Here is a 13,198-nt window from a genome sequence, read left to right on the forward strand (position 1 = left end):
TTTGTGCTGAATTCACACACCTCAAGCCCAGGAGCAGCTGCAAATGCTGCAGTGGAGTCAGGGATGAACTGAGAGCTCGGAACACCCACATCCAGCCAGATCCCCCTGCTGAGGAGCAGCCACTAAATCAGGCTGCAGATCCAGGGATGGCCCTCCAGATGGGTTTGGTGGCTGCACTGGCCACATACAACAGCAGGACTGAGCTTCCAGCATTCCAGGAGCAGGGCACACACACACAGTACCTGAGCTCTCCGTGTCCGCAGGCAGGAACCCCTGCTTTAGGAGCTGCTGCTTGAGCTCACTACTCTCCACAGGGACTTCTGACACCATGTTGCATGGAATGTATCCCTCCCTTCCAGCACATTCCCCCCTGTAAAAACCATCAGCATCCTTGTCTCCACAAACCTGCAAAGGGAAATAGACTGTTTATGCTTCCGGGACTGACCTGCACAGAGAAAGAATCATGGAATATCCTGAGTTGGAAGGGACCCACAAGGATCATCCATCCAGTCCAGCCCCTGTCCCTGCACAGACACCCCAACAATCCCCCACCCTGTGCATCCCTGGGAGCAGAGTCCAAATGCTTCCGGAGCTCTGGCAGCCTCGGGGCCCTGCCCATTCCCTGGGGAGCCTGGGCAGTGTCCAGCACCCTCTGGGGGAAGAACCTTTCCCTGATATCCAACCTAACCCTCCCTGACACAGCTCCAGCCATTCCATAAGGTCACCAGAGAGAAGATATGAGCATCTGCCCCTCTACTTCCCTCATGAGGAAACTGCAGATCTCCCAAAGGTTATGCTCCCCTGGGACACCAGACAGATCCACAGAGTAGGAGATGTTCACTAAATTCTTACTTTCAGGATCTGCCCCTCCTTAAATGGGAGCTCCTCTTCTGCTGCATCAGGGTTAGGAGACATGGAGACAGGATCGTAGTCAAAGAGAGCCACAAAGATCCGAATGTCATCATCTTTGCCAGAGCTCTTGGGAGCAGTGCTCCTTGGAAGGCCTGTGCACAGGGGGAACATAGCAGAGAGGACATCAGCCCTGCCCCAGCACTGACTGCCAGCCTCTCCCCAGCCATTTCCAGGAGCTTCCATCTCTCCTGCTGCCCACCTCTCTTCCTGTTCCTGCTCACCTGGACTAGAGAGCAAAGGTTTCTGCATCTGGCTTCTTCTTTCGCTCCTGCTCCGTCTCCTGCTAGGAGCCTGCCAGGCAGCTGTGCCAGGCGGCTCTGGGCCCCTGGAATCTTTATGACTGGACGCCTGCAATTGGAACCACCAGAGAATTAGTAGCAGCCTCTGCCTTCCAACTCCCTGAACAGCGCTCAGCCCAAACGCACTCCACAAAGAGCAGTGCATCCAAATGCAACATTCCTCTTCAGGGACACTCTAGAGCTGGAAAGACCAAGGGAGGTGGAAAACAGAACTGAGGACAGGCAGGCACTCTGCCAGGCACCAGTGACGATCCCCCTGGTGAGGGTGAAGATGCAGGAAAGGGCATTTCAAGGGGAGGCAATGACATTACAGTCAGCATCTACACAAAGCTTTCACCAATCAGCTTATTGCACCAGGGATTTTCGCTTGGGTCCCACAGCCTCCTGCCGTGAGGAGGAAGACACAGTGTGAAAAGGAATACTGCATCGATGACACTTGGTCAGGGAGCAGGAAAAGCAGAAGCAGCTACTACAAGAAAAGCCATGGAGCAGCACAGAACTACAGAATCTCTCAGATATTCTTCCAGACAATCCTAGAGGAGGGTCCTTTCTCTGGACAACACTGAACAAAGCAAGATACAGGCAGGCCAGGGAAGCAGAGGGAAGCCAGCACCACTGCAAGCTGCTTCAAAGCCAGAATAGGAAAAGTCACCCAACCCTTTTGTGCAAGGAGGTGCTACGTATCCCCTTCGAAGAATGTTCGAGCCTCCTTCTCCAGCCAGGTGACTTACAGTCCAGCTCCCAGCCCTGCTCCTCAGAACTGCTCTCACACCTTGGGTCTTCCTTCTCCCGGCAGAAGAATCGTAGGTGCCGGCTCGGAGACCCGGCCCACTCCATACCCTGCTCTTCTATCATCTCCAGCCTGGTCAGGTCCCTTCTGCCACCCAGGTGGGCAACTTCAGACTGACTGGAGCAATCACTCCAGTCCCCCTGGCAGCTCTGGGACCTCTCTGGCCACAGCCTGCTCTCCAGGGAGGATGCACAGGTTGAATCCTGATCATCTTCGGAGTCATACTCGATGTCTATTTCCAGGCTCCTGGGGGTGGGGCAGTGCGTTGCTATCACAGCTGGTTCTGCCTCCCCTGATCCCACTGCTCTTGAGGCTTTTTTGCGTAAGGTGCCTTGTCTGGCCCGGCTGTACAAATCCAACCCCTCCTTCCCACCAGCACTGCTGACAACATTCAGCTCCTCCCTGAGACTGGGAGCTCTGTATAACCCACTCCCCATCTGGCTGCAGTTGCCCAGCAGACGACTGCAGTGCTCTGTTAGATCACTCTGTCTCTTCCTACTTATCTCAGGCCGACTCCGGATCTTCTCTCGATAATTATTTCCCTTCTTCTTGCTCCAAGAGGGACTTGTCCCACTCCCAGACTTTGGATCATTCTCCTGATAGCCCCAGTTCCAGTGTGCCTTCTTTTGACTGCAAGACAGCTGGCCAAAGGCAGGATTTGCATGGCCAGCCTCCGCTCTGCTCTCCTTAGCACTGTGCTCCCCCTGCGGAGTCTGAGCAGAGACATCCATGGAAGTGTTATTCCCATCTTCCTTCAGAAATGGCTCCTTGCTGTTGGGTGGTTTCTCTGTTCTTCCTGAATGGTAGGTTTGTGTTTCCAGGGAGTCTTGAGGGTCTGTCTTTTCTTCTGTTACATCCTTCTCATCCTCATCTTCATCCTCATCCTCAGTCACTTCAGGGATGCTGAACAATTTCTTGCTGTGGTTCTTCTGAAGCGGAAGCTCCAGGATCCTCTCCAGAATCTCCTCATCGCTGTCAGTATCACAAAGATCCATCTGTACCCAGACCCCGAGAAAAGCCACAGCCAGGACAAGCAAAGGAAAAAAGAGAGGAAATAAACATTAAAACAAGAGGCAAAGTGACCCTGATTCCCTCCCAGCAGAGCAGGATGGAGCTGTGGCTGCAGCAAAGCAAGGGGAAGGGGCAGAGGGAGCGATGGATCTTCTGGCAAAAGCAATCGGATGAACCAGCAATGTGGCAGGAAGCGAGGAAGGCAAATGCATGGAAGAGCTCCCTCCCAGCCTCTCCTGTACACCTCTCATCCTACCACAGCAATGATTCCCCTTGGGGTGGGATGGGGGCAGGAGAGGCACCGTCCCCCCACTGCAGAGCTGAGTGGGCTCTTCTGTCCACAGGGCTCACCCACAGAGCCATGGGTCCCTCTTAGCTATGTCCTCTCCCTGGAGCACAGGGAATGGCCCTGTGCTGTAGGACACCCCTTGGAGATGTTGCTGCCTGGGCCCTTCCCATCTCCTAGCAAAGTGCAGCCCTACTGCAGGTTCCTGCCTGCAAATCCAGGAGCAGAGTTCCCAAAAAAACAAAGGAAAACCCTTTACCTCAAAGGGCCACACAGACATGAGTTTCACTTGCAGACAGGTGAGAGCCTACCAGGTTACAGAAAATTTTGGGGACAACACTGCTGAATTTTAAATTTTTTTGCGGACCAACTGTAAAATTTACAGGTTTATTTCTTATCACATTAACAGTAACATAAAAGGTAAAATCTCCAAGTGCATAGTGTCATTTTGGTAGGAAGCTTCCTCTGGAGGTCTCGTGTTCAACCTCCCTGACAAGTTATATTATTAATGGGTTCTGAAGGCATTTACAAATAGATTACAAAGCATGTGTAACTACTGATGTTTTAAACTACAGCCATATGCAGGTCTGTTCAGAGATAATTAAAAACTGAACCAGAGTGGGCGAGAAACAAAGGCAGTTGCAAGCTGTCTACTGACAATTCCAACCTCTATAGTTTTTTCCAAGCAAAACTTGGTCTTGAATTATATTTAGAATTGGTTGAGGGGACCTCCAGAGATCTCCAGTTCAGTCTCCTCATTACAGCAGAACTGTTGCCAACAATAAATCCATGTCTTTGCTTAGATGAGGTTTGAAAACACCAAAGAATGGGGATCCTGAACCCTCTGGTGACCAGTCCCAAGGCCGCACTGCCCTCCTGGGTAAGAGGTTTGAACACATCTCCAACATGAACATCCCAAAGAGGAGCTCATGATTTCTGTCTCTTTTAATGTATCATCTCCCAGAAATGAGACTACTTTGGCTCTCATCCTTTTACCATCATGCAAATAGGCAGTTTCAAAATCTCCCACTCAGCTCCTCTAGACCCCTCAATTTTCTCAAACCCTCCTTACAGAACACATGCTCAAAGCTCCTGCCTTGTTAGCGCCAATTAGGAATATGGAGAATTCATAAATACAAAAAAAAAAGTTCAGTAAGACTTCTTCTAGCTGTTTGCAAAGTTGTGGCTTCTGCTTTTGAGTTTTAATATAATAAATGGTTTCAGTGATTAAAGAACTTGTTTGAGGATAAACATTTTAAAAGCACTACCCCTCCATGTTTTCATCCTCTGGATCCTGGAAGAGGTGGCTGAGGAGTCTTGAGGTAACAGAAAATGCAGTTAAATATGCAGAATCCTAGAAAACAGTTCTATTCCAGTCACATCCCCTTCAATCCATAAGGTAGTAATGGAAGGTCTGTGCCCTAAAGCTTCCTGTCCTTCACATCTTCTCCCAATTCAGCATCTTGTCACCCTCACTCTGTTACTGCCAGCACAGAAAACAATCACTTTATCCAATCAAGAAGCACCAGTTTGTTCAGCTCAACAGACATGAGCAGGGTTTTGATGTTTCTTTTCAGGAAAAAACCCCAACCAAATAAAAACATTAAGGCAAATAAAACACCCAGGAAAAAAAAACAAAAAATAATAGTGTTCTTGATTGCTCTTATTTCCTTCTTTCTCTTTCCAGGAAACTTGTTTTTCTTCCATTTTTTCCCAGTCCAATCCCAACAACTGGAAGCCCTTCTAAAACCTTCAGAGGCAGCCCCAGCCCTCCAGCCACCAGGCTCTTCTGGGGCTCCTGATGTGCTGCACTGCAGGTTCAATCCCTCACCTGGGAAGCAGAAGACCCTTCAGAAGGAGAATAGGAAATTTACTCCAGAGTCGCTACATTGTCTGCTACCATTTAGTGCTCACCAGCCCCATCCCTGCAGACCAGCTGCCACACAGGGCACCACCAACTACAGGTGTTCTTTGGTCGTGTGAAAAATTAAAGAGAGGGTGCTTTCTTGTCATCCAGGCATATCACATTTCCTGCAAAGCTTTTTAATTTTCCAGCCTCTCACCCTCAGTGCTTTCCCTGATGGACATTCATCCCAACTGCTGTAATTTGTATGGTTACACATCAGTTCCAGGCCATGCAGTTGGAATCACATTCCCACATGTGCGTTCAGAGTAGATTTAAATGTCTGAGCATGAATTAAGCTGGTCACTTACAGCTCAGCTCAGGCACGATTTCATCGCTTGCAGCATTTGAACTACAAAGCCACAACTCTGCTCCTACATGCTAATACCTGGCAACAGAAAGCATCAAGGCCTAAGCCAAATAATCATAGAATCAGGGAATATACTGAGCTGGAAGGGACCCACAAGGCTTGAGGTCAACTCCTTGCCCTGCATAGGACACCCCAAAAATCACACCCTGTGCCTAACAGCATTGACTGTTTCCTGTTTATTGTCTGTGTTAAGAACTCAACCACCCCCCACTGATTTTAAACATTACATCACACTGTGTGTTTTTCCAACTAATTAAACCCTGGCTCCATTTATTACAAACACCCTTCCCTCTCCCAAAGAACCTGTGTTTTTACTACCTCGAGCCAGCACTGGGAGTAAAAGCAGAGCAGCAGGACCTTGGGAAAGGCTCAGCCCAGCTCGTCCTCCTGTGAGTTGATGGCATGGGATGGCTGCACTGGCACTCCCCACAAGCAGCACTCAGAACAAGTTACCTTTTCCCCATTCTCCTGGGAACACGCCTCTCTCTGGTCCCACTTCTTCTCTTCCAGAGCTTCTGAAGACAGCTCATCTTCTTCCTCCTCTTCCAAAATATCTGAAAGGTCAGAACTCCGGTTGTGCTCAGTGAAAAGGGTCAACTGTCGACGGCCCGTTTCTGACAGTTTTTCTTCTTGCTGTTGAAAAGCAAAACACATTTTCTCAGTTCTCCCAGACTCTATTCCAGCAACAAAGGAGCATTTTTCCTTTCTCTGACCACATACACAACTCAGGTGTGGTAGGAAAAGAAGCGGGCAGCACCCAAGGGAGTGACTGGCACATATGGACACACACAACCATCAGCCTCACTTCGCAGCCTGCAGAACAGCACTGTCTAAGGCTGGAAAACTCAGGAGGTCAAGTACAGTTCACATTCCTCCATGGGCACATACATTCAGCCAAGGTTAAACAAACCTCTCTTTTCACTCTGGACATTTCTTTCATCACCTCCTTGCCAGGAGACAACCTCAGGAAGTCCTGGCAGCTGCTCCCGCTCATGTTTCCATCTTGGGAGGTGTCCTGTGTCCTCCTAGCCTGGCTGGGGGAGGACGGAGGCTCTGGGCTCAGGTGCTTCTCTGCCTCTCTCTCCATGTCAGCACTGGGACCTTTGGGTGCCTCCTCCACAGAGCACACGTGGCAGGTTTCTGTTTGGAGCTTCAGCCCGCTGTCTGTCGGGCTTCCCAGCTCTGGTGCTTTGGTTCTTGGTTGCTCCATCTGAGAAACAAACCAACAGTGAAATCAGGGGGAGGTGTGTCAGATTACTTATGTACCAAAATGGAGTCTTATCACCCCAAACTCTTTGACCCTCTGATTTGTTCTTTGCTCCAGGCATATGAGTATTTTGGCAGGCAACTTGCAGCTGGGAATACTGGCCAGCCCTGGAACAAACCCCTCCCTGTCCTCAGGTCCCAGGAGACACACAGTGTCCCCAGTGCTGCAGCTCAGCAAAGGCCCACAAGGGTATAGACAGTAACAAGTTTCAGGGCTGCAAGAAGAACCCAAGCTATACAACAGGGTCATTTCCCATTGTCATCTGCCAGAGGAATGGCCTAGACATCACGCAGCATGTTGGGTTGAGCTGGAGATGAGGACACTACTCCAGGATTTCCTGGGGTGTGAAGAAAAGGAGAATTAATGAAGAATAATAAACACAGAGTGCAACAAGGTCCTGATTAGATCACCTAGTGAGAATTAGAGAAAATCTTCATTGGTATTCTAACCAGTCCAAAAAAACCTCTGGGAGATGGAGGAATGGAGCTCCAGAAACAAGAAGGGTAAGGCAGATGGGCCTTCATCAACCACCTCTTTCTCTTACAGTAACCAAGGGAGCCCCACTGCATTTTGCAACAGGGCACAACCTTGTCCTTACGAAGCAGGCACACTTTGAAAACACTGAGGGATCAGACCCCAGGGACATTGAGACATTGCAGTGTCAAGGTTCTCAACGTCCTCTGGACAAAAGCCAGACAGGTCCTGATCTCATGTCTAATTTCACAGCTCAGATTGCCCTGATTCCCTTTGCTGACAGCCAAGTGAAGAGACACACCTCAAGTGAGAAGTATGATTTGCACCCTGGGAGCACTCGTTACACTCCTCCCCACAAAGGAGGCAAAGCAACCACCACAAGTGCAGCCATCTACACCAGACACCTGAATGTCTGGAGGCAATAATGCTGGAAACAGGTGAAGTGCAGTAAGAGGCTCACAGAAAAACAAGGAAATCTGGGCTAGAACTGAATCCACCAGCTGAGACATCATTCTCACAGAAACCTCCTGGCACACCACAAACATCTGAAGCTGGAAGAAATCCACCACGACACTCCTCATCCCTGAAGTGTTCAAGGCCAGGTTGGATGAGGCTTGCAGCAGCCTGGCCTAGAGGAAAGTGTCCCTGTCATGCACCAAATGATCTTTAATGTGCCTTCAAACCCCAACCATTCCACGATTCTATGAAATGTGTGTAAATTAATCTAGCAGTTGATCCAAGGTACTGTGAGCTGCAAATGACCAGGTGCTGACCACTGAAATTTTGGGACTCAACCTCTCAGTTCTTCTCGGTATTGAGCTGGCCTTTGGGCTTGGGCCCACCATGCTGCTGTTGCTTCAGCAATTTTCAGAAGTCTCAGCCTAACTCTGACCCTTCACAAGGTCACACTGCCATGATTAATAAAGTTGTGCTGAATTTAACAGTTTAAGCACTCCTATGAGTTCTGATGTCAAGTCAGAATGGGAAATAGATCCTTTTCCCTGATGTAATACATACCACAACAGGAGGGCCCAGCCCACTTCCCCATCATCACAGAACAATCATTCACCATCATTATATGGCTCTCAGACATCCTCACCACTGTCCTAAAAGAACTCTGAAAGCACTCACCCACCCTACTGGGAATACCACTGGAAATCTCACTCACCCACAGGGAACTCTACATAGCCAGTGTCAGAACAGTTTGCTAGCTCTGCAGCCATGGCTGCCTTGCTCTGCCATTCACGAAGGTGCTCTACCACTGTCTTGTACAAACCCACCAGACTGGAGAAGGTCCCTTCAAGACAGAGAGCACAGCAATGCCAGACTAACATGGGAACATCCTTTTAACCTTTTAACTCTGCAAATTCTTCCCTTCCTCATTCTGTTCCTCATCTGCTAGCAAACAGAATCAAGAGGTGAGCTGCATCTTCCAGGTACACAACAGCAGCTAAAATTCCCTGACAGTTTGCCACCGTTGGATGATGACCCAGAGGCAACACTTTATCACAGAAGGGTATTCAGTGGCATCTTTTCCCACTCCAAAAAGGATCCATTGCCCTTCCCTGCACACCTGGCACTGGGCAGATGTAAGCACTTACCTGCACCTGTGTCCCCTCACCCGGTTGCATTTCCTGTTTCTGGGAAGGTCTAGGTTCCGTGCCCTGCCCTGGGAGCACTGTGCCAGCCTGCTGGGGAGGCACACTCAGGCATTTCTTGTCTCCTTCAGTGTCCAACCCCTGTGGGGAAGTGCCTGGAGCCTGCACCAAGGAAGCACTAGGGGAGGGGAGGTGTGGTGGGGAAGAGGCTTTTTCTGTCAGAGGCTGTGCTGAGCCAACAGGGATGGAGGAGAAATCAGTCAATTTGGCATCTGAGCTCCCAGCAGGAATTTTCTGTTGGAGCGGGAGCGTGTGCTGTGGGCTGCGAGTAGGCAGCAAGGCCCTGGGGCCCCCCCGGGACAGTCTGGAGGGGACAGTGGTGCACACAGGGGAAGTGCAGTGGGAGGACTGCAGCAGGACCGAGGAAATCTGGGCTGGAACTGAATCCACGGACTCCCCGTACTGAGACATCGTCCTCACAGAAACCTCACGGCACACCTGGAACATCTGAAGCTGGGACAAGTCCACCAGGACACTCCCAGCAGTTGGAGAAGTAACTTCTATCACCTGAAAGCAAAAGAACAGGAAGGAATTATTTATTGTGCACAGCTCAGCCCTTCAATTCCCAACCCAAAGTTCAGATAGAACCCAAAGCTCTGGAGAGCAGCTGTGCAGAATTCCCACCCTTCTGCACACTATCTGGGAAGAATCAACATTAAAGAGAAATTTGAGAAACTGAACAGTCTACAAAATATGAATATATTCACTCCTAGTCCAGATTTTAACCCTCCTTGTTTCCTAAGCCTTAAAGAGTTTTCCCTTCTTTAGGCCGCTTTTTCAACTACCTTCCTCATTTTTTTTTCCTGTGAAGAGGTGAAAAGCATTTCCACAACAAAAAGAGCAATTATCCAACACAGCATCATTCTGTTTTGCACTGTGCTCCTCAAACAACATCATGTGTGCACAAGACCACAGGACATTTTCCATACAGAATGTCTGTTTTGGATGTTCTGTATCAGTAACGGTACTGAACTAACAGAACCCTGGGGTGTTTGTATGTTAAAATGATGGAATGGTTTGGGTTGGAAGGGACCTTAAAAACCATCTCATTCCAGCCCCGCCACAGGCAGGGACACCTTCCACTTGGAGCACCCCAGGTTGCTCCAAGCCCCATCCAACCTGGCCTTGGATACTGCCAGGGATCTTGGGGTAGCCACAGCTTCTCTGGACAATATGTGCCTGGGCCTCATTACCCTCACAGGGAACCATTTCTTCCCAATATCCCACCTAAGCCTAACTTCTGGCAGTGGGAAGCCATTCCCTGTGTCCTGTTCCTCCATCCCTTGCCCCCAGTCCCTCTCCAGCTCTCCAGAAGCCCCTTTAGGCCCTGGAACAAGCTCTGAGATCCCCCTGGAGCCCTCTTCTCCAGGTGAACACCCTCTGCTCTCTCAGCCTGGCTCCAGAGCAGAGGGCCTCCAGCCTCCAGCCCTTGAAGCATCTCTACGGCCTCCTCTGACTCAATCCAGCAGCTCCACATCCCTCTAGGGCCTCCAGCCTCCAGCCCTCGAAGCATCTCTACGGCCTCCTCTGACTCAATCCAGCAGCTCCACATCCCTCTGATGCTGGGGGCCCCAGAGCTGGAGGCAGCTCTGCAAGTGGGATCTCACCTAAGCGTGGCAGAAGGGCAGATTCCCCCCCTACTCTTCTGCCCACACTGTGGGGATGCCAACTTTATGCTGGATCACTACACCTCACTCCTCACATTCGAGAGAAAGCCCCGGTGGTGGCTGTGTACTTGTCTTTGTGCTCTGTCCACACCCTCGGGACTAACTGTTTGCCAAAGGCCAGTGCCTGGGCTGAGGAGGCTGTTTTGCTGCTGGAGGGTCCTGCTCCAGGAGCACCTCCAAAATCTGGATAGATGTCTTTTGTAGTGTGCATCACACAGCCCATGCAATGTCCCTTCTCTGATGTTGCTCCTTTCCAGGCCAAGGACTGCCACTGCCTCTTCAGGACACTTTCCTGGATCCAGCTTTCCTTCTCTTAAGGTCTGATACTTCATGCTCCCCCTGCAGCAGCCCCAGCCCCCTGCACAGCCAGTACCTTCTGTCCATCCGCATACACGGCATATCCAGTGACCCGCACCCCGTTGGAAGATCCCTCAGCATCAATGGTGACAGGTAACCAGCTGATAACCAGGATACCTGGAGAAGGACCAGCTTCTACCTGGACATCCAAAGGAGCATCAGGTGTGCCTGTGAGAGACCAAACACAATTTCCTCTTGCTTATCTGGCTACAGCTTAAAGCTCAACCCTGGTTAGAACCAAAGAGAAAATTCCCAACCAGACTTGCCCCTGCAGAACTGAACAACAGCCAGGCCAGTACTGGGAAACGTCAGACAGAACCAGAGAAAATAAGGTGCTCTTGTTCTGTGAAAGCTTTAATGCACAGAAAGCAGAACTTTGCAAAAGTAGCTGAGGCCAAGATGCAGCAATCCTTGGAGCAAAGTCATGGTAAACCATCTCTTCCCTGCCCAACCAGCTGCTCCAACCAGCACAGAGGATGTCTTCTCAGAGCAAATGAAAGAAAAAGGGCTAATCAAATTTTAAAATAAAGTAAGAAAATCATTAAGACAAAACAGTGCAGCACCTCAGGCTTTGGGGACCTAATCAACCTTGCTTCCCTTTGCCCTACGGCTTCCCAGCAAAGAGCCAGCTAAGCACAGCCTCTCCATGTGCAGAGGCCTGCAGTACCTGCTAGAGGGGTAGTGAAGTGTATCACAGCTGAGTCCTGCTCCTGCCCCTTGGGCACCTCTTCCCAAGGAGTTTTCATGGGCCGTGCCTCCAGCTTGGCCACATACTGCGTGCTGGGCTGCAGGTTGCGGAAGGTGTACCAGTACACGCCTGGCTTGGTCACGTCACACTCCTGCCCATTGAGATACACCCCATGGCTGTAGTTGCTGTTGCAGGGAAGCCACGTGACCTCTGCTGACGTGGCCGTGACGCTTCTGACTTTCAGCATCGTTGGTGCCACGCCAAAATCCTGCCCCACAAAGAAAGTGCAGCGCAGTTTGTCAGAGCTACCGTGCTCCGTCACCGTCTGCACGGACACGCGGTAAGCCCTGCTGTGTAAATCCAGCTTTTCTATCACTGCTTTGGTCTGAAGGCCACTCTTCACGTTCTGACGTAGCTCTTCATCCACATAGATGTTGTAGCTTTGTATGTCTGGGCAGCCAGCTGGCAAAAGAGGTGGTTCCCAGCCTACAACTATGCTTCTGGCAAGCTGCTTGATAAGAGTCAGTTTTCTTGGGTAAGGCACTGCTGTGTGACTAACGGGTTCCTCCTGGTCTCCTTCTGCTCTGCTGGCCAACGGACTGATGCTAGTCTCTTCAATGGAAAACTCACTCTTATCTCCACTGCTGGTGCTTGCACTGACCAAACTTTTCTCCTGGTATGAGCTATGGGTGAGATCATTCAGCTCCGGAGGCAGAAACATCATGAGGTCATCATCTGAAACTCGCTCAACAAAATTGGAGGGGACCAGCCCTCGCCGGCCATCCATCAGCTCCCCTAAACGAAAAACAGGACACCTGTTACCACTACTCCTGCCATTGAGCCTTCCAACTCAGCTGTCAGGACTATGGGACAACATCTTTACCAGGGTACAACTGCTCTGCAGTCAGGAGTGGAAAAGATCTCAGGGAGGTTATTCCTGGCAATGTTTCCTGACTTCCTAGGGCTTCCCTTGTTAGGTCCCAAAGGACACATTCACACATTTCAAAGCCAAGTAAGCAGAAAGTTGGGTTGTGTAACTAGCTAAAGGTTTTCTCCTTCTTCATTATCCCATTCTTCCTCATCACAGCTCTTTCACTAACTTTTTTAGCCTTCCCAAACTACGCAGCTGGATGATTTTACAACTTCTCCCAGCCATACAATTTAGGGTTTGCAGTACTTCCTCAAAAAAGTCCATCTTCCCAGCTCAGTATTTAGCTCTGGCCTTCCTTTTAGCTCCCTTCTTTCTTAACTTAACTCCTGTACTAAAGGTGTCCCAAAAAGACTTGTGGGGATAACAGATACACAGCACTCGGTCTGTGCAGACCCATCAAACCACGGATGAGCAGCACACAGGGACTGCACTGCCTTCTCCCTTCTAAACTCTATCTACAGCAAATCAACTGAAAGCAGGGAAAGCAGAAAAGGTTAGTAAAGAATAATCTTTTTAAACAATAAACAAACAAATAAATTATAAGCTTGGGAACAGAAAGAAAGAAAAAGGAGGCAGAGCAGTCAC

At 49.9% G+C, this 13,198-nt stretch overlaps 1 protein-coding gene across 8 annotated transcripts in view; it reads right to left on the reverse strand.

Moving 5' to 3' along the window:
• TSPOAP1 (TSPO associated protein 1) overlaps positions 1–13,198 on the reverse strand; it is a 47,521-nt gene that overhangs the window by 14,625 nt on the left and 19,698 nt on the right. For 6 of the 8 annotated variants that reach the window (XM_041424989.1, XM_041424990.1, XM_041424988.1 and 3 more), the window contains 9 exons: positions 11,662–12,477; positions 11,011–11,162; positions 8,914–9,477; positions 6,482–6,781; positions 6,025–6,204; positions 1,869–2,996; positions 1,134–1,260; positions 853–1,004; positions 243–405 (listed from right to left, as the gene is read on the reverse strand). In XM_041424989.1, coding sequence (XP_041280923.1) covers positions 243–405; positions 853–1,004; positions 1,134–1,260; positions 1,869–2,996; positions 6,025–6,204; positions 6,482–6,781; positions 8,914–9,477; positions 11,011–11,162; positions 11,662–12,477 — 3,582 coding nt within the window. The remainder of the gene's footprint in view (positions 1–242; positions 406–852; positions 1,005–1,133; positions 1,261–1,868; positions 2,997–6,024; positions 6,205–6,481; positions 6,782–8,913; positions 9,478–11,010; positions 11,163–11,661; positions 12,478–13,198) is intronic. The other 2 variants (XM_041424986.1, XM_041424992.1) reach the window with 2 other exon arrangements.

The sequence above is a fragment of the Onychostruthus taczanowskii genome, unplaced genomic scaffold (assembly GCF_017590055.1).
Source record: "Onychostruthus taczanowskii isolate IOZ18803 unplaced genomic scaffold, ASM1759005v1 scaffold86, whole genome shotgun sequence".
In the NCBI taxonomy this organism is placed as follows: domain Eukaryota; kingdom Metazoa; phylum Chordata; class Aves; order Passeriformes; family Passeridae; genus Onychostruthus; species Onychostruthus taczanowskii.